This window comes from Sinocyclocheilus anshuiensis, unplaced genomic scaffold (genome assembly GCF_001515605.1).
Source record: "Sinocyclocheilus anshuiensis isolate Anshui unplaced genomic scaffold, SAMN03320099.WGS_v1.1 scaffold94, whole genome shotgun sequence".
NCBI lineage: Eukaryota > Metazoa > Chordata > Actinopteri > Cypriniformes > Cyprinidae > Sinocyclocheilus > Sinocyclocheilus anshuiensis.
The window spans coordinates 463,694-485,762 of record NW_015546049.1 but is presented as its reverse complement, the minus strand read 5'-3'; the positions used below and the strand labels follow the sequence as shown (position 1 = coordinate 485,762).

Sequence of the window (22,069 nt, the reverse complement as noted above, 5' to 3'; positions counted from 1 at the left end):
GGCTGTATTAATGACCGTGAAAATTGTTTTAATTAAATAGCCAATCATAGTAAAGCCCCAACCATGAGAATTGACATTTAAATGAGCTTTATTTAAATTGCTTTCAATATTGTTTCATCAGAACTTCTCACGCGGCGAATTAATCACTTGCCCATGTGCATGTACAAAGCGCCATTAACTATTGAAGTGCTGCTATTATTCATTCCATTTCAAGCATGAATTAATACAATATGCGTCTGTCCTTCCATAAACTTTGTGACTAAACTGCGACAACATATAAATAAATAGCCTTTCACGCAAGTTAGCCTACATAACATAACGAACTTAACAGGCAATGGCTAAAAAAACACGCTCAACGTGAAGTCTGTTGTTCTGTTTGTTTATCTTTACTGTGAGTATTATAAAGGGTATGTGAACCTTGCTCAACATCAGCAATAGCACGAGTTCTTGTGAAGTTCATTGTTTCAGATCTACCTGCTCTGAAAGAAAGCAACACACGTGCGCGCTGTGTCTCTTCCAAAACTCTCTGTTTCTTGGCTCCTCCTCCGGACCACAATGTGACAGATTCAACTCGTCCGAGCACCAGCGCAGCTCTTCACTTATTCCCACTGTCACTATCACGCTTTGATAGATGTCGTGACGCACAGACAAAATCTCGTCTTTCCCCCCCCTCGTGCCAGGCTGGTTTTACTTTTCGATTAAAACGGAATTGTTTTTGTTGTTTTATTAATTCTCCCGTGATACATTACTTTTGTCCGAACACTTTCAAGAGATTTATTTAGTGCTGAACATGGCCACACCGGCTGCGCTGCTGCCCGCGACACCGATGGCCCACGCGCCTCCGATCTCGGTCGCCGCGGCGGTCCACTCCTCGACCCCGGCGACCCTCTCGCCCTCACTGTCCGTCACCCCATCCGGTCCGAGCCTCTTCAGATCGGAACGGCCCTCCTCCGCGAGCCCGGGCATCCCCATCGGAAGTCTCCCGCACAAACCTGTGTATTCCACTCCTTCCCCAGTGGAAAACACCCCTCAAAACAACGAGTGTAAAATGGTCGAGGTCAGAGGAGCAAGGCTCGCGTCTTTCACCGTCAACGGCAACGAGCTCATCTGCCTCCCGCAGGCGTTTGACCTCTTTCTCAAGCACCTGGTCGGTGGACTGCACACCGTATACACCAAACTCAAACGTCTGGAGATAACGCCTGTGGTGTGCAACGTGGAGCAGGTTCGCATCCTTCGTGGACTGGGCGCGATTCAGCCCGGAGTCAATCGCTGCAAACTTATATCGAGAAAAGACTTCGAGGTCCTCTATAACGACTGCACCAATGCAAGGTAAATGTAACCATTCTCGAAGCTACACGAGATCTGTACTGTAAAGGATGCAGAAAAAAAGACTTTGAAAAGTTTGAAAAGTTGCACTAAACTAAAAAGAATTAAAGCACTGGGCAACTTACACTATGCGGGTTTATTGAGCTCCTATCTTTGCTGAGCACAGCACATTTATCTCTAGCCTACTTATGATCACAGTTTGGCCTTTGATAATCATGCTCATATCAGGTTACTTTTATACTGAAATGCATCAAATTGAACATACAGTAGGACCACACTCACCTTTTTGGACTGGAAAGGTGTCTTTCACCATCAATCATGCAGTCAAAATAGGATTGAATGTAACTCTTGGTCTCTTTCTAAAACGTATCATGTGTGAACAAACACTTTTGGAGATAACTATGGAAAAGAGAGAGGGAGAGAGATCGAATCCGACTATTATCTAAATATTTAATGGGACCAGTCTTCTTTTGTTATGAGTTAAACTGAATGTCAGCTCACAGGTTAATCGGCAGTTGTCCCATGGCTTCCCAAGGTTGGGTATCAGATGGAGCACAAGTAGCACTTGTTAAACGTCGTGTAGCCTATGGCTCACGCAGTTTCCATAATCAAAATAGCCTACTTAAAATGTGTGGATGAAATAAAGGAATGTTAATAATGCTGTCTCAGTTATATTTGAAAACCTATAATTAATTTGCAGTGACTCACGTGGCATGATTATATCAGCCCAGGTAGTTATTGAATGGCGTTATCAGTTAGTCAACTGGTCATAAAAGCACTATATTCTGTTGAGCTGTCATTATATAGTTTGCACCTGATTCTGTTGCCATCAAAGTTCGTGTTCTTTGAAAACACCGACACTTTAGTAGCGTATAACGCCAATTTAATCTATAGGTTATCCATAGGCTATCGAGACTGTGGTATCCTATCTATAGCCTAGGCTACTCAAATAGTTTTTTTTTGTTTATTTATCTAGAAATTTAATGCGTACAATATGCGTTGGATTGGCCAAATAAACTGTTAGCGAATAATTGTATGGGGTAGAACTGCTTTCCTGCTCATCTGATCAAACACAAATTCTGCAAGACAGAACTAACCAATGACAGACAGCTTTTGCTCACTGCTGACGCTGCTTTCGAACAGGGCTGCGTTTTCTAAAAGTATCAAAAGAACCATTGATATCTTTGCCATCCGCTTGGGCTTATGATGCTTTTTGGAAACGCAGCCCAGAAAAAATGTTTACCAGAAGACAGAAAAAACGTAATATGGATCCATTAGATTGAGTTATTTCACAATTAAAAAAACTGTAGTTGTACAATTTTTGTGCAGCTAAAGAGAGCCATGTGAACTTTGTTTGAAAGAACAGTATGAGTTTACTTATCTATACTTTGGTGTCTGTGAGCAAATTTATGACACCAGCTCATAGCTGCTTGCTTATTAAAGAGTGCATTTAGGCAGCCGTTGGCACTGGTGAGGAGATGTTAAGCGTTTGTGACACAAGTTACTGGAACGAGATTAGAATCTCTGATTCCTGCCCGAGTGCTTGCTCCCCAGCGGTGGGTAATATAGAAATTGATTCTCGCAGAAATTAATTAATTTTTCATATTGCCTAGAGCGGCAGTTTTAAAAGGGTGCTCTCGAACAGTCCTCCCGCCCTTTTTGTCTCCACTTTGAATTATATCCTAGTCGTATTAATACTTTTTGCCTCAGGATTAATCGACAAATTTACGAATGCGTTTTTGAAATTTGTATCAGAACGTATTTATGCATGAATTAGACCATTCTCCTGACCTCTAATTTGCTCATTTGTGCTCATTTGTCGTGAAAAGGTGTTTGAGAAACTCTGACCAACTCTAGTCAGAAGCTCAAAACTGCCAATTTTAAATGTTTCTATCTCTGTATAATGACTATTTAATCAATGTCTGGCCTCCTAATGTTTTAAATTTGGCAGAGCTGAATGGAGATCAGAGTGCAGACAGGGCAGACAGCGTGGGCTAAACTCTTGGACGTCTGAATTCTCTAAAGACCTAATTGAGAAGTTTAAATTGAGAGACTGAGGCCAACACCCTCTCATGGCTGTTCTACTTTTGGCGAATTGGTGGCTAATTTAATTCATATGGTTTGGTACTGTTTATTCCCCACTGAAGGTTGTGTTTAGGGGTGGACCTTCATACTTTTGTCTAAAATGTGTGCGAATTCATATGAAATCTCCACCTCATAAATTATTGTTTTTTTTGGATAGGGTACAAAGGGTGGCTCTTTGGTTCAGAAATGACTCATGCTGAGTCAAAGTTTGGCACTTTGACTCATCATGAACAGATAAAAGGATCCTGCTCAACTGGCACATTATCGTTTCCTTAAATATGTTGTTCATGCAACATGAGTTAACAGGAGAAGAAACTAAACGGCAAAACCACCCCTCCACCCCATGTTGTGATGAGACTCAAATAATGTTCTGTGTCCTTTCTTGAGCTATACTGCCGTTATTCATCAAATCTGACTACTTCCTCAGCGCTTCTCTTAGTTGAAAAGATGTCTTCTCTGACCGTCATATAATCCATGAGCTTTTTCTGGCAGGCAGAAAAAAATGCCCTATAGGTGCTGACTTGGTCTGTCTGCTTTACGGAGTCATTCATCACTCCAAGCATGTCCTTTTATGGCTAAATTCTAACGGTAAATGTTTTGAAGCAACAAAACGCATCTTGGATCAGCATAAAAACTAATAGTTGATTTACTGCAGCACTTCACAATGCTCAACAGACTGCGCAATCAGACTGCAAGTTTTGAATGTCCATAAAAGGACTTTGGCTTGCTGTGGTTTTGGTTTCGCTCTGAATAGTAAACAAAATGCTTATGTCTTCTCTTACAGTTAGCCTGCACTTAGTCAGCCTTTATTTACTGAATTATTTATTTTCGTAGAATCACATTCACTTCCAGAAAGCCTTAAACGGACATGATGTATCACGACTCATTGGCTTTGTGTTGTGACCTTTCTCTCAGAAACTCTCCACCTGTGAAGTGGAGCTTATGCAGGTCTGTGTGTTCATTAGTGTGTGCGTTTGCGAGAAACCAAGCAAGAAAGTGAGATGACAGACATAGCTTAGCGCAAACCTTTTGCGAATACTCTGTAAAAATGGGTATTTGTGTCTTTGAAGATTTTCCTGTCACAGAGTTCAAGTCGTGTGAATGCTCGGTGTGAGAGGAGTCTGTCAGTGTGTTCTCGTTCTCTGATCTTCAAATGGGAGACATTTTAAAGGCCACGGATTACAGTCAAAACAAATACCCGTAGCAGCGGCGCTGGCACCCCAGACAGCAAATTATCCGCAGACAATTAATTGATGTCAGTGTGATTGCTTTCATTTAAAAATTCCCGTTATCTTGTACTCACCCGCTGTTTTTCCCTCTTCGACATGCACACGTACACAAACGCACTAACCTCAAGCAGACGTCTCTCCACGTCTCTGTCTTCCCTTGACCTTCAGGTCCTTTCCAGCTGTAACACGAGCCTCTATCAGTCAGCAAGGTTTGATTCGGCCCTTCCACAGTGTGTTAGTGTGGAGTGAGGGATTAGTGGGAGGAAAATAGAAGAGTGTGTGAATGTGCGACACAGAATCTGTAATCCATCCATTTTTTTTCTCTTGTATTATGACGAAAGGTTTCGCTTGCCACGCTTTCAAGGCTGCAGTATATTTTTAATCCTCTAATATCAATCATTACATACGGCTGTGGAGTTATATATATATATATATATATATATATATATATATATATATATATATAAGAGAGAGAGAGATAAAGATATAATATCCACGATAAAGAAAAATAAAAATCTTTTACAAATTTAGTTTACACACGTGCCAACTACCTAAAAATGTATTCTTATTATACCAATTTAAAGAAAGAATAAAAAAATATGAATAGAAAATAGAAAAGTTAATAGAAAGACATTAACATATTTTTCTTAAATAAACATATGAGTAAAACCAAATTAATCATTATTATAGTTCGAACAAAAATCGAACAATATAATGAATTATTAATAAATTATGATTAAGTATTATTAATTAAATTATATTTAAATTATAAATCTCTCTCTCTTAGCCCTCTCCGGGCCTTCTTGTGCATGAGGCAACCTAATTAAATTATAAATAAGTATGCATTATTAATTCATAAATATTATTACATTTTTGGGGGAAGCACCACATGACTTTTTATAACCTGAACCAACCATGTCACAAAAAGGTAAAATTATCTTATATTGTAATGCACTTTTTGACCTTGTCATATAGTCATGAGGTTCTGCAAGAGTGCTCTCAATGATATCATTTCATGTTTTATATTTTTTTCCTCCATGATTCTGCATGTTGGTTAGACCACACGACTTTTGTTGGTCATTTCACATGACTTTGATTTAATAGATTTTTCAGAGATAAACAAGCAGTGAAGCAGTTTTGAAAAAAAAAACACCAACTCTCTCGGTCTCTATATATAATTTATTATTATTTATAAACATATTAAGTAAATATATTTCTATTTCTAACATTTACTTATATCTATTTATTAATAAAATTAATAAAACAATACTTATTCTAATTATAATACATGCCAAGCTAATTAAATATAAAGTTTTCTTTTTATTTTATTTCATCCACACACATCTCATATGTGATACATATTTGAGATCTAAAGAGGAGATGATTAAATATAACAGTCTGGATATCTGGGTATCTCTTTTATGTTGAACTGAGGTTTAAAGTTTATCTTGAAGTGGTTGTGGTCTGGTATTAGTTGGTTGAGTTACATTCATATCAGCATAAAGCACCGCTTTATTGGGCATAAAGTTCATCATGGGGTTTCAGCACTTCGTTCATTATTGTTCTTTCTCTGTTTGATCTGTGGGAAACTCCAGCTGCTGCTATCACACACACACACACACACACACACAGACAGATAAATGTATAGAGTTGACACTTCAGCGTTCAGAGTAACTAGGTGCACACCCACTCGTGTTTGTGTGCTTAGTTCTTATTTTAGTTTTTTCTCTTTTTGCTGAGCAGGTGAAACACACTGTAAAACAAATGGTGGATTACTCTGATAACAGCTGTTCTCGCAATGTTGTGCGCAAGGTAAATATGATGTCTGTAGACTCATGGGGACTTAATCATAAAACACAAGCAGAAGATATCTCTGTGTAAGTCATTTGTACACAAATTGTACCAAGGGGTTTATCCTTAATTGACAAAATTCTCATTCGGGGTTCTCAAAAAGACATTTTGTGGATCCATTAGCTGTTTGCATATGATGTGTTTTAGCATCTGATAGTTCTCTTGTGTATTCAGTGTAATGGTGGTGTAAGCAAAGCTCTGAAAGTTCCCCTGGTGTTTACAAAATTTTACAGAGCTAATGAAACACAGGAGGACATTAGAGATAGAGTAAACATGTCTTTTCAAATGGAGTGTGTGTTTGTGTACGGGTGTGGAGGGCCGAGGAAAGAATGTGTGTGTGTGTGTGTGTGTGTGCGCGCGCTGGCACTGATGGCCTCTGTGGGAAGGCGAGCCAGCATGGAATAGAGGAGGACGTCAGGGGGAGATTTTAATTAAAGTATGAAATGAGAGGTCACGCGCTCTGACCCCCCTCCACTCACTACACACACAAGGACATGCTATCTCTTTCTTACTTTCTCCGTTCCTCTCTCTCTCATACACATGCTAGCAGTCTCCTCCTCTCTCTCTCAGCTTGATGAGTTTTCCATGAAAGGGTTTTTCATTAATTCCACCTCAGGGAGTCTCTCTGTTCCGGCTCCCTCTGAAGCACATGGAAATCTAAAGTGTGTGTGTGTGTGTGTGTTTCTGTTTGTACGTGGCCACCATGATGTTTTGACTCGGTCTGATTATTAACACACTGTTCTGGCTGTTTGATCATGAAGTTGCACACACAGACACACATGGTCGATGATCTTGTTGATGAGAGAGGATGATGGACAGGACAGAAATGGTTCGTTAGTTTCCTGTGATTGCTTCATAATGGGACATTTTAAACATTGCATTACAGGAGGTTTAGGATCATTTAATGCTGAAAAACACCTGGACACGGAATAACAGGAAGTGCTAGAAACACTATGAGCTTCAGTGTATTCATTAGAATGCTGCTGTTCTTTTTCTTTATATGTAAGGCTTTTAGCCCCCATAGGCTCATTGGTAAAAATGTGCCTCTACCTACATTTTTGCAAAACTACAAAAACACACCTACATGTGTACATGCATTTCATTGCAGTTTCCTGCTGAAATGAACACACAGATTATCAGTTAATAAAGATTTATTTTCTTGCACAATACTGTTATGACCTCAAAACAATTTTTTTAATAGTGCTTGATTTGTAAACTAATATATTTGTTATACATTACCATCTAGTGTTGTCACCCGTAACTTTTTCTTTTTTTTAGTACCGACTTGGTACCGAAATACCGGGTCTTTTGACAACACTATTACCATCTCCATATGCTTGGCCTTTCTGATGTAGTAAACTTGCTCGGTAGCTCACCTGGTACAGCATTGCGATTGTGATGTGTAACGCAAGTCCTGTGAAACACGAATCATGATAAAAGAGCTCAGACTTGTAGAAGCAAACTGAAATGGCATGGTTGATTTGACAAATGTTTTTTAATCTCATGTTTGCTTTTGTTAACACTCAGGGTTGGATTTAGGATAGGGTTTAATGTGATTTTTCAAACTATTTGAATCTGTTATTTGAGAATAAAACCGTAAAAAAATATATTGTGCTTACACATTTGTGAATAAAAACTAACATATTAAAGTTTACTAGTGGAGTGATAACATGGTCCAAACAACAGTCTCATCATGACAATTCGTAATGTTTACATTTTGGTGACAAATTGTCACCTTGGAATTATAAGGTTTTATCTGCCATTTTTGTCAAAATTTAGTTATTTACATATTCTTATTCTGTGACAACTTACTTACATTATGTGATGTTTTTTTGTTTTTTTTAAGTTGTGTACATTTTGGGACTGATGTATGAAAGAGATTTGTTCCCCATATCCCATATCACTATATGGAATGCAAAAACTTTGAAGCTCAGTATCTCGAAACTGTGCAATAGAATGCAAATAGAACCTTACAATTCCTAGGTGATGAAATTAGTTTGATTTCTTATATGGTTTCGTTTGACTTGATCACTTGATCATGCACCATTAAGATGTAGGTTTAGGGGTGAAGCTTCATGCTTACTTTATTAATTACAAATCATATATTTTCCTATGAATCACATTGCATGAATTTGTGCAAAATTGCAACTTTGTAAAAAAAACATTTTTGAATGTTTTCTCATGAGATCAGGTTAGGTCTAAAGAGTCCTATGAAACAAACTCAGATTTGGGTTTCTGCATCAGTTCAGCAAGTAAGCGTGGAGTAGGAAAAAGGAAAAGCCAGAATGTTGTTTACGTTGCTAGAATGTTACAGGAAGTTCTTCTGCAACAGACAGCCAACTATAAACTGTCTCAGTGTTTACCTCATTAAATATGAATGATTTTAATGAGGTAACCACTGGTATTCAGTGGTTCAATACTCAACTGAAAAAAAAAATGTTGACGAGGTTTCTGTCCAACCTCCACTGTCCCTCCAAGTCCAGGTAACTAAAACTTAAAAGATCCAAAAAAAACAAAAAAAAACAATCGAGTGGTTTGATCCAAGTCTTGTGAAGAAATACAAAAGCCACAAGAACCAGTGAGGTTTGTTCTAGCATCTGATGCACATGTGACAGAAAAAGACAGAATGGACAAGGATAGAGACCTCTCAGGTTTTTATTAAAAATACCTTTATTTGTGTTTTGAAGATTAACTGAAGTCCTATGGGTTTGGAATGACATGAGGGTGAGTAAATGGTGACAGCATTTGCATTTTCGGGTGAGCAATCTCTTTAACTGAAGTAATGAAGAAACATTATTATTATTCTAGTATATTTCAGAAGATTTGATACAATCAGAGCAGATTCACGCAGTGACCTTTCCATTGCTGGACAAGCAAGTATTGAAAAGAAGATGTGTACTTGTGGCATGCTGTATTTCTCCACGGATGTTATAAAACTCATAGATATGCAAATGAGAACATTAATCTAGGGATTTCAAATCGACAGTGTGAAATCTCATGGTTACCCCCAGGATTAATTACTAACCCATGTTAATGTATTAACAGTGTGTTAACAATTAGTATGAAAAGCAAACTTATGTTGTATTAGTTTGGCCTCTAGAAACACCTGCCAAACTTTCATTCTCCACATGAGATTCTCACATTGATTTTAAAGAAGCATCAGCGATGATCATGATTTTAGAGTCAGTCAGAAGACTAACCTTAAATATTCCAGATCTTCGGGAACACAATTCTTAGTATTTTTGTCTATCAATTGAAAGCCTGTGCAACTAAACCTTTCATGCATCAAAAAGTATAAAAATACTTTATAAAAGTAATATATATGAATCATGTGTGTTATTCTAAGTCTTTGAAGATACACAATTGCTTTATAAGATGAAGAGTTTTTTTAGGCTTTAATTCACATATATAAGCAGTCATCAAAACACATACGCTGAGAGCATCAAATATGGTAAACACAGTGTTTGATGTGTTAGAAGAACACTCACTGGATTATACAGTATATTATATATTATTATTCATGATTCACTTAACTTTTTGTGCTTTTTAATGTGAGCAAGTTTTTGGTTTCAATTCTTTCATTTTTCCTACCAACGTCAGACTCTCATAAAATATAAAATAAAATAAAATAAAATAAAATAACTTATACATGTCCATGGTTAATCTCAATGTTATCAGATAAATTGTCATTCTTTGCCATAGATCTACTGTACTGATCTACTGTAGGAAGTGAGAGTCTGGAAAGAGTTACAAAGCTTCACGATTAAGCAGTTTCACCCCTCTGGCTTTGAATCTAATGAGATTCTTCAGTCAAAAATGTCAAAAACTAATTGAGATGTCCAGACCTTGGGGAGAATGTATCACGGCTATGGCTGTATCTAGGTTTGTCAATCACTAATTTTAGAACCAATCTAAAACCAAGAAGCAACGCATTATTAGTCTGTGCCGGTGTTTGTTTGTGATGTATCTAGGAAACGTGGCGTGTAGAATGCTGCTGTTTGTGAAGTGCATTGGTGGGAAGTAGACTAAAACATCGTATTAAACTGGGTTAGGTGGCAGGGAGAGAGCGGGGACAACCGGAAAGTCAGAGAGAGGGAAAAAAGATGGAAAATGCAAGAACTGAAACTGAAAAAAAATATTTTTTATAATATATTGACAAATATATTTGACAAATATTGTAAAAAAAATAAAATAATAATAATAAAAATAAAATAAAAACATCTAAATTACTAAAACTTTAAAATGAAAATGTTAAATATAAAAAAGTTCAAAATATTAATATCTCAGCCATAACAATGTAACACCTAAAATTATTATGATTATTATTAATTATTATGATTAAATTATTATGATAAATTATTGCTTTTTTGCAAAAAGAAAGTGAGCACTACTATGATGCTGCAAACTTTTTTCTCTCTCTTCCTGCTCTCCTTTTCTATCTTCTTAGAGGTAACGCTTCTTTAAGTAGAACAGGACAACGCAGCAGTAAGACATAAAGGTTTTGCCTAAAGCTTCCTTCACGCCTGTGACCTGATTAGTGTAGAGAGGACAGAGGAGGAAATTTCGCATCTCCCGAAAATGTGGAGAACCGACAAAAATAGAGATGAGAGATCACAGTGCAACACACGAGGAACGAGGAAAATATTAACCTGTGTAATGGTCAACGCTTCTTTAAGTAGAACAGGACAACGCAGCAGTAAGACATAAAGGTTTTGCCTAAAGCTTCCTTCACGCCTGTGACCTGATTAGTGTAGAGAGGACAGAGGAGGAAATTTCGCATCTCCCGAAAATGTGGAGAACCGACAAAAATAGAGATGGAGAGATCACAGTGCAACACACGAGGAACGAGGAAAATATTAACCTGTGTAATGGTTGTGTCGATTTCACCTCATGTTTTTACACAACTGTTCTTCTGAAGGGTCAAAAGAAAGTGGCAGTGCTTTCAAACAGTCCCCGTGAGAAGGTAAAGTTAACACACACACGGCCCATATCTGCCAAAAGCTACTGAGAGAGACAAAAGCGAATGATTTATATGCCAGCATGTGAAAATTACTATTTTTGTTGTGGACTTTTATTGTATGAAGGACAAAAAGATGAGAGGAGAGGCATTGGGATGTTAAATGACCTACATATGCACAAGACACAGCTTAGATTATGTCCTATATAGAGGTGAGTACACAGCTTAGATATTGTCCCTGTGAATGGTAGGTGTTACTGGCTTTTATTACTCTTGTTCCAGACCACAATGTTATTCTGTGATGGAAACACACTCCATTTAGGACTCCAGTAAACTCTCATTCTAATCTAGTGCAATGGTTCTTGATATGTAAGTTTGACGTGAACAAATACATTGTTATATACATGACTGACATTAAAACTTCTTAAATGTAGTTTTTTTTTTTTAAATAGGTTTTTACTAATTTTCGGTGTAATTCTGTCTCAGAAATTTTTGAGAGAGAAGGGACAAAGTGCGTTCACTTCACTGAGATTCATATGAATATTTACTGGCCTCTCTGCTTTCTTCTTCATCTTCTTCTTTTTTTTTTGGAAATATGCTCTTTTATCTCTGCTTGGTAAATCCTAAAGTTCTTGAAGCATTAACATGAAGGAAATACTGGCTTATGTAGGTCTCAAAATTCCTCTGGTAATCCAGAGTGGCAGCTTTATAACCCTCCCTCTGATGATAGGATGTCACCTGTCAGATCCCTATTGGCTTCTTCTGTAATGAGAGACAATAATAACAGCAAATTAAAGAGCTGCAAGAGCCTGAACAGGAGAAATAGACTTTTACAATTAACCTTTTAACATCTGCCAGAGATGAGATTGAACTGTTCCCTGGTTACAATATGATCAATTCGACCTGTGAACTTACTTAACTGATTCAATTCATAGCGGTTTGTCAAATAGAGAAAGTAGTTTAATTATTCACATGGTTCATAAGCTGTATGCTTCATTGTTTTGTTAATAATAAAAAAAATGCTTTCTCTCTTTTCCCAGGCTCAATTTTGTTACTTGCCTCTTTCCATAAATATGGTGCACTTTTATAGCATTAGAGTCACAAGTGCTATGTTTTTGTTTGTAAGAATTATGTATCTGAGATATAATGATCCTTGTATAAAAAGTAGCTTGTTTTAAACACATCGAACATCTATATCATCATCTTAAAATAACCCATCCTTCAAGCTCTTGACCTTTTTCAACTGTATAAAAAACTATTAAAAGATGACCACTATATTTCAAGTGTTTAACTGACATTCAATTCTTTGTTGCAAAAAATACTTGTAGCTAATGGCTAATTTGAACTACCAAAAACATATTTAGATTTTTCCTGTTTTGCAAAACAATTTAGTGTTTCCTAAACTTGTCACACCCACATAGTAACTTCATTTGGATTCTTTCTACATCAAGTAATCAATCTGTTTCCATTTTCCCTGTTACCCAAAATCTAATAAATAAATGTGTTTAATTTTCTGTCCTTAATGGGAATTGTTATAAGTTCATCAGTAACTACAAACCAAAATATGGTGCCAAACTATGTAGTTTCTACTGACTGACAGATCAGTTTTGAGCTAAATGTGGAACCCTGTTGCTGATTCAGGCGCTTCTGTTTAATTTTGATGTCTTCTTCTTCTTTGATAAATTACATCACACAAATCACGTTCACACATGTTCCAAATTTGGTAACAAGGTGGCAAAAAGCATAAAATTAAAACCTCATGTAAAGTAGAGAAAATAAAGCTGATGATATTTAGTCTGAACTCCCGAGGTGTTTTTTTTAACAGTTTCAGGCCTTATTCAGCCAAATGATGGCAATCATTTGAAAGTCTCTCAAAACTAGGTGAACTTCAGCTTCCCCTGACATGTTTTTAAACGACCTTATAATGTCTTAAACAAAAGCAAGACAAGGTGGTGTAATGGTTCACTTATGGTACATATTTACTAACATACAAGACAAGTCAACAGCTGCTAAATGACTCTGTTACACTCATCCTTTGCTCATCATTAATTTCCACCCCATGTGTGTCTGTTTACCTGCTACACAATCCCACTGAAAATATGCTTTCACTAAGTTTAAAACATTTATTAGTTTTTTCAGACTATACTCTTTATTCACAGACTTTCTCATCAACACATTTGAGAGTATTTACACGATTCTCTGATTAATGTTTTAAATGATGGACTCTCATAGTTAATGAAGCTCTGGAGCTTTGTAAATGATATATAATTTAATCAATCTCTTTTTTCTTGTAATTGTGTATAATCTGTTATTAGTATAATATGAGTTTTTGTTTATAATGTCAACAGGCTTGTAAAGGCCAGCTGGCTTGCTGAAGTACGTCAAAGAGAATATTACAGTGACACACACAACCCTAACTGACTCACTGACTGATCTTGTTGAAGTTTGTTGGTGTGGCTGTTTGTGTGTGAATTTGAGGAAGCAGTCTGTTTGTAAAATGTTTACAGTACTGCGTTTTTTCCCCATTGCTGTTATTTCCTGTGCATGTGGATATTTGTGTGTGTGCACGTATGCTTTGGGAACCGGAATGTTAAAGTGTCTGTGTGTGTGCGTTTGGGACAGATGTTAAGTCTCTGTCTGTCTTTTTCTCTCCCCTTCGTTCTTCGTCTCCTTGCTGGGGCCACAACACTTATTTACATTTCATTCATCACAGAGAGCCGCAGATTGAAACACAAACAGTGGACTATTTGGGATCAGTCTTTCGCTGCGATAAGAGCTCCAATTACACCCCATCATGAAGGAACTTCCTGTTTGGGCAAAGAAAAAAGATGTTTGCTCTTATCCTTTCAGCTGGGCTTTTTTCATCAAAGAGCAGTTCCGTCTAAATGTTTTTGCATTTGTTTCAAGCTGTCTTCAATTCATATTACATGTAAGGTATAATTAATGCAAAAAATTTGAATAGAATATTTCAGTCAAGATTTTTCGAGTCAAGTCACATTTATTTCTATAGCACTTTATACAATACAGATTGTTTCAAAGCAGCTTCACAGTGATAAACGGGAAAATAACAGTGTTATTGTATAAAAATGTATCAATTATGAAACAAATTCAATTTCAGCTGTAAAGCAGCTTTACTGAAGCAAAAATGGTAACATCTAACTAACTGGTTTTAAGTCAGAATTTTATTTAATATTGTTCGAATCAACCTAAATACCATTTATTTATAATGGTATAAATTTATATCAACAAAACAAAATTTGACGGGTTAAATCAGGTAGAAATATCTCTTAAATCAGGTAGAAATATCTTATTTCAGGTAACAATTGCAGGTTAGCACTTTCACAGCGCAATAGTCTAATTTTCCAGCGCAATTTAGTTCAATGTTGATTCAGTTCAATATATTAGATGTGTCAATGTTTACAATTTCATCAATTATGAAACAAATTCAGACCATTGTAAAACCATTGTAAGATCATTGAAGTTGTAAATAAAGCAAAGGTTATTGCAGGAAATTTTACAAGAAAATTCTATTTCAGTCTTTCTACTTCAAAATTTCATATTTACTTCAACGTGTTGCTTGCAGTTTCTTTGTAATTGTGAAATTTACTTGCAATTTCTGAGTGTAAATTGTTTCTACACCAGTTTTTGCAGTCTACAGAGCAGCTCTATAGAAGACAATAGTGTGATTATTCAGCTCGATTCAGATATAATTCAGTTCAATAATAGTGTTGACGCTGCAAAGGTCATCAGTTATGAAACAACTTCAAAGTCAGCTCTACAGAAGACAATAGTGTCATTATTCGGCTCAGTTCAGTTTAAGTTTTATTCTAATCAGTTAGTATCAGTGGCGTCAAATCGGTAATACTACTGAATATTAATTGTGTTTTAAACCCTAACTGAGCAAGTCTTAGATGACACTTAAAGAAACTAGCAAAACACCCTCCATAATTCAAAAATAGTGTATAAATTCATGAGAACTTATTTGACAAATCCACTACCACTGGGTAGACAAACAAACACACACAACACTCTTTTATTCTTCACTTCATTAACCCTGGATATTAATATGGTCATCCTGGCTTCTCGTTCTTTTTTGATTTGTTTGTTTTCTCCAGCTTATCCAGATGACAGCATTATAGTGAAACGGGTAGTTATTATAAAGATAAGGGATTGAGGTATCTGTCTCTCTTAGTTCCTTTTTTCTGTCATCTAAAGTAATCAGTTTCCTCTGTGAAATACTGTACGTCCTGCTCTGACCGCCCTCTCTTATCTCTTAGTGCTGTGGACACAGATCATCACCATTTAGACGAGTCCCTACTAAATGTTTGTCAGTGGAATACAGGAGAATTAGACCCCCCCCACTCCTCCTCATCCTCTAATTCTCTCTGTTTTTCTCCCCTCTTTTGTTTGTGGCAGTGGGCAGCCCAGAGGGGGTTGTGCCCCTTTCATACCCCAGTAATTTATGAATTGTATGTGGTATGCAAATGAGAATCCATAAATCTTATGAATGACAGCTTAATTTATGTGAGCCTTAATGAATGCAGGATTAGATTTTAATTAAATGTCCTCAAAGGCACCCTGAGTTGTACATTGCATTTTTGTTCTCTCTCTCTCTCTCTCTCTCTTTCCCCCTCTGACTCACTCTTTCATAGACTACCATGTTAATCTTAAGTCTTGTTTCCTGTGCACATCTGTTCTCTCAAATGAAGTATCTAGAAAAATTGCAGTGATAAAAAAAAACTCTTCATTTTGCGAAAGGAAGGGGGTCGTAGTTAATGAATCATACAGTTAAAATGGTGCCTTATCTGCTGATCTCTCTTTGAATTTCTTGAGTCATTTCCGCTGCACGGCTTAACCACATTTAATCTGATTCCATCAGTATCAGTTTAATTAAAATATCGCCCCATTAGGAATTATTAAAAATGTCAGCCTGTTAGGCATTCAGCATGGCTGTAGGAAGAGAGAAGACAGTTCTTCACCAGAGTTGTGTCATTAGCACTAGAGTTCGAGCGCATCTGAGAGAGTTTGCTGTTATCGTAAACTGAATCTGACCGGTATGCCGCGGTACAGAATATGATCATGTTTGCGTGGATATAAAACACAAAACTTTGTGGGTTTCAACTGGTTCTTGGTAAAGCTGACTAAGAAAGACCACAGAATTAACAAATGTCATGAATTAATCATTTATTATTAATTCATAAATATCATTCAAATTTTAGTGAGTCATGATGTTTTTTTTCAAATATTAATAAGCAGTGAAGCAGTTTTATTACAATATTTTTTTTTCTAAGAAAAAATTATAAAATATTATATCAAACTACTATTGTAGTTTGTGTGTTACTCTTCAAGAATTTAAGTTTTAATTAGGCTTTTTTTGTCTTGGTTATGATATTAGAACAGTAGGACAGTAAAATTGTTTACTTAAAGTCCCGTAAAAAAAACAAATTATAATTTTAATTCAGAAATTTCGAAAATTTCATTACAGATGAGATGTAATGAAGTCAATGTATGTATGAATTTAATTTTATCCTATTTTTTTAATAGATACATAGATCCAGACAAAAATTGCATTCATATACAACAGCAATCATCATCTCTGTCAGACAAACACAAAACCACATACACACACAGACTAGTCGTATCTCCTATTTTGTGTGTGTGTGTGGGGTGAGAGAACGGGGTGAGAAATAAACCTGTGATAATCCTCTCACGTTTCAAAGGTCAGGCGCTGTGATAAAATAGCTATTTTGTTCATTTATTTACTCTCTGCAGTGGACAGATAAAGAAACACTACAATTAGGGAATTGAGTGAGGGAGAATTTAAAAGGGCAAACGGTGGGGAGTTTAATATTTTATGAAGGATGATTGGTGCTCACGAGCACTGGGGGAGGTGTGAGTGGAGGATCTGCACAAAATAGGACTTTTTTCTGCAATGCTCAGCAAAATGATAAAGAAAGTATTTTTTAAAAGTAAATGCTTTCCACCTGCTCAGTGGGTGCAGATAAAGAGTGTATGTGTGTGTGTATGTGTGTGTGTGTGTGTGTGTGTGTATTTGTGTGTGTTCATGAGAGGAATAAGATAAGTTGAAATAAAATGATGTTCATGAATCATTACAGAACCTAGGTTTAAAAACCGTGTGCCAGATTCTTAGAAATGTACTCTTTGTATTCATGAACCTGTGATAATCCTCTCACGTTTCAAAGGTCAGGCGCTGTGATAAAATAGCTATTTTGTTCATTTATTTACTCTCTGCAGTGGACAGATAAAGAAACACTACAATTAGGGAATTGAGTGAGGGAGAATTTAAAAGGGCAAACGGTGGGGAGTTTAATATTTTATGAAGGATGATTGGTGCTCACGAGCACTGGGGGAGGTGTGAGTGGAGGATCTGCACAAAATAGGACTTTTTTCTGCAATGCTCAGCAAAATGATAAAGAAAGTATTTTTTAAAAGTAAATGCTTTCCACCTGCTCAGTGGGTGCAGATAAAGATGCACGAGAGTCAAAACAATCAGAAGTGCACCATGTTGAGTCAAACAGGTGAAAATGGACCATAACCTGTTTCCCTTCCCATTCAGACTCAATTAGGTGAGTCTAGATAAACACCTCAAGTTAATGCAGATGTTATTTGTGTGTGCTGCTGAGAGCCGTGGCTGATTTAATGCATGTGAACTCAACAAATTTAAATTGCACATGAATGCGCAGGAGCAGGTAACAAGGTGCGCAGCATGCATTATACATGAGCAAAAAATCGGCTGATTATGGAAAAGGGAGATGAGTCTACTGTGTGATCTTATTAGCGAGAGAGAAAAAGAGAAGGGAGGGGGTACAAGAGATGGCAGAAAAGATTGTCCTTGAGAGTATTTACTGACGCATGTTATATGCATAGTAGATTTAGTCCAACTCTGAACAGAAATGTTTGTGTATGAGTGTGTGCTAGCCATGCCTTGATTTTAAAAAATATATATATATATACAGTATATATATATATATATATATATATATATATATATATTGGAAACTGGGGCTAGTTACACTTTTCACACTTTTTACTGCATGCAGTGAACTTTTTTTCTTTTTTAGAGAAGGTCAGTTTGTGTATAACCTTGGCTATAGGTCTTGACTATAAAAAAGCTATTCCACCATTTTTGTTTGGGAGTAAAAATATAGTTAATTGAACACAAGTTGATGTTTGTGTCAACATGCCCCACTGGGCGTCAAATAGCATATTATAGACTTTTCAGCAGAATCAGTACACCAAAATATGGAAAGCATTTCAAGAAACAAAAAATAAAATAACAAAAATAAATGAAATGAAATTAAAAATGTAAAAAACATTAAATACAAGAAATACAAAGAAACAGCAAGTAACACTGAAATACTGAAATAGTATTTTCTTATAAAACGAACTCCAATAAACAACTTTCAAAATATTTTTATAGTGTATGCCAGAGTGGTTTTTATTTTTAATTATCCATTGTTTATCAAAGTTAAATATAATAGAAAAACCAGACGAGGCTGGAATTTTAGTTTAGAAAACTTTGTAGTAGTAGTAGTATTTAAGAACTTATTTAAGTTTTAAAATGGGTGTTTGAAACCAGCATAAACCACTGCTAGAGAAAACCCACATTTGTGTAATAGGACATTTGAGAACATATGGTTGCTGAGATATAGCACTTTTGACAACTTTCCTGTGTGACAACTAGCCTCAGGCCTACTTGGTAGTTTCTAATCATTCTGTACCTTGTTTACACTTCAAGTGAGTGACATGATGCAGCAAAACTACAACGTTCCCATTATAATCAACAAAACTGTCTACACTGCAACTTCCAATGTGCAATAAGTAGCTACACTGGCTTCTAGATGTGTTGTTACATGTAACCGAATGGAAAAGGTTGTCTGACATTTGATGTTCATCTTTCAGCTCCAGACCTGGCAGACCTCCTAAACGAACCCAGAGCGTGACATCACCCGAGAACCCTCACGTCCTGTCCCACTCCGTCTCCGGACTCATGTCCTCAGGAATGATGTCTCACACTGGTAAGAAAATGAGGAAGTGCTCCTACCGCACTGATACTGCCAGAACAAACAAACCACATTCCTTCTCAAATGAGAAAAGCAGAATTTAAGAGGATCAAATCAGGATTTATAATTAAAAGTGAAAGGTGAATAGGAAAAGGAAGTAGTCAGTTAATAGTTTAAATAAAGAATTACTCTGTATCCTAACCAGACATGATGTGATAAGATTCCAGCGACAAGCAGTTTGTCTGTCCACACCAGACATGGCAAAATCACAAATCACAGCCAATCAGAAGAGCATGTGGGCGGAGTCTCTGTGCAAGTACACTGCTGTCTCACACTTGCAACAAAATGGATAAGTACATAATCAAATCAAAATAAACCATTTTACCATTATTTAACATACTCATTGACTGATACAATATTTGTCTCAGAATACACTCATTTGTTCACATATCATTTGAATTCAATTGTTTCCTTTAAGTTATTTTCAATATCTGAGGTAAATTATCCATTGTTGTTTTCAATATGGCTTATTGTCGTAAAACATAAAAAAGTAAAATCTAAAATAAAAGTTAAAGGTGGGGTAAGCGATTTCTGGTAGCCAATGTTGATATTTTAAATCAACACATCATGAGTAGACACTACCCTTACTGTTGATTGGCTACAAGTTTGTTTTGCTACTCGGCCCGAATCAGTTTTCTAAAGCATTTTTGAAAAATCGCTTACCCCACCTTTAATCTGTATCACCATTGTGGCTATATTACTTATTGTGCCGTTGAGTGGCGTCTGGTCAGGACATGGCGTTACAGTAGTGCTGGGTGATATGACCAAAAATTTATATCACGGTATTTTCCAAAATGATACCGGTTTCACGGTACATGACAGTATTTTTTGTCATGCATGACCGAGTGTTAACCATATTTTCTACTGATTGAGAGAGGCTGGCGAAATCTTCCAACTGAACCATAGCTAAGGTTTATCCAAAAAAGTCGCTAGGTTTGTTAGTATGAATATTCTATGGAAAAAAGCCGCTAAAAGGGTCTGAAAGTTGCTAAATCTAGTGCTAAAGTCGCGCTCGTGTGTGTGAGACGCGGGAGCTGATGGCATGGGGCGGTGGATATTTGTGGTCAATGTGGATATTGTGGATGAGTTCTTCTGTGTCATCACATTCTATTACTTCTACAGCTTCAGTTTCGGAACTTTCACGCTTAGTAACACATACAGCTGTTCCCTCACGACAGTGTAACAGTGAAAAGGGACCCCTTTCAAACAGTGTTGCGTTCCGAACGTTGTTTAAGCGACATACACCGGTATTGCGGTATTTTAAAAATTAATATCATAGCAAAAATAAACACCGGTATTCGGTATGAACCGGTATACTGCCCAGCACTACGTTACAGGCATCTTTAGAGAGGCTGAAATAGGTAATATGGCGACTTATGCTAGAGATAATAGCAGAAGTGTGTGATTTCTGCCTCACTAGCATCACCAAATGGAACTGAAATAATAATGAGAAAAAGAATGACTGTTTTCAAATAGGTTTCCCAAACACTGTAATTGGTTGGTTAAACTGATAGCCCCACCCACACTCATGCTATTGGTTGAGCCATTGTTGCTATGCTGGACTGAACAGTATGCTCAAACAAACAATGCTTTGAGTTTTACAGAGCCACAGTGTTTAAACTTTTAGGGGGAGAATCGGCCTACGAATGGCTCATTTTTTTCTGCGTGTTAAGCAGTGATAAGATTATTTAAACAAAAAAATAACTTCTGTTTTCTTCGCCTTTTTAATTCAGCTGCTTGAAATGGTGCTTATTTCTACAGACCAGCTGCAGCCTGCTATATTTCTGTGTCAGTCACTTTAAACAGCACTTATCTGAAGTGACGCAAATAAACAAACTGACTCATGCTGTGCTGTAGAAAAGCCCAAAGCCAACAAAACACAACTATTGTTTCCACACTCAAAATGCAGGTTTGCCAGAGGTAGCATGTAACCTCATCACTCTAATTCGCCCTTTATTGTGTTGTGATATTATGATTAAAACCTATTAGATTTTGCCTGGAGATATGTTCACCTCGGCCTCTGTGTTGTCAGCTCTCCTCTTGCTCAAAAGAGTGTCGTTTAAAGCATCACAACTTCTGTCCATCCTGCATCCTGAAGCTAAATGCACCGACTTCTAAGCTGCCCTTCTCTTTGTGTAAGTGCGTGTGCAGTCTGCTCGTCACGACTTCTCAAAGAGAGCCCGAAAAGGGCTGCGGATTTGTTAGAAAGAGCAGGTGATGGAGAGAGAAAGAGTGAGAGGGAGAAAGAAAATGCTCAATAGCACAGGCCTCTTTTATCTCTGGCAGAGGTCACACTATCAATGTCAGCCACAGAGATGGGAACTCAAAGGCCACTAGAGAGATAGAGAGAAAGAGAAAGAGGACAGTTTTTTCCCTCTTTGAGTGGATTGCAGACTGAGAGTGGGGAAAGCTTTGATATCGTCCTCTTCACAGGCTGAATAGGGACCTTGGCTTTCATGCTCTGATCTTGACATTTAGTGAAAGCATTTGGAGAGCAACTGAGAGAGTGAGAAAAAAAACACCCCGCTCCTAAAGCT

At 36.9% G+C, this 22,069-nt stretch overlaps 1 protein-coding gene across 1 annotated transcript in view; it reads left to right on the top strand.

Moving 5' to 3' along the window:
- The first annotated feature begins 603 nt into the window (after positions 1 to 603).
- The window catches only part of LOC107699095 (dachshund homolog 1-like), a 59,390-nt gene continuing 37,924 nt past the window's right edge, over positions 604 to 22,069 (top strand). The window contains exons 1-2 of the mRNA XM_016500265.1: positions 604 to 1,329; positions 19,372 to 19,487. Coding sequence (XP_016355751.1) covers positions 791 to 1,329; positions 19,372 to 19,487 — 655 coding nt within the window. The 5' untranslated portion in view covers positions 604 to 790. The remainder of the gene's footprint in view (positions 1,330 to 19,371; positions 19,488 to 22,069) is intronic.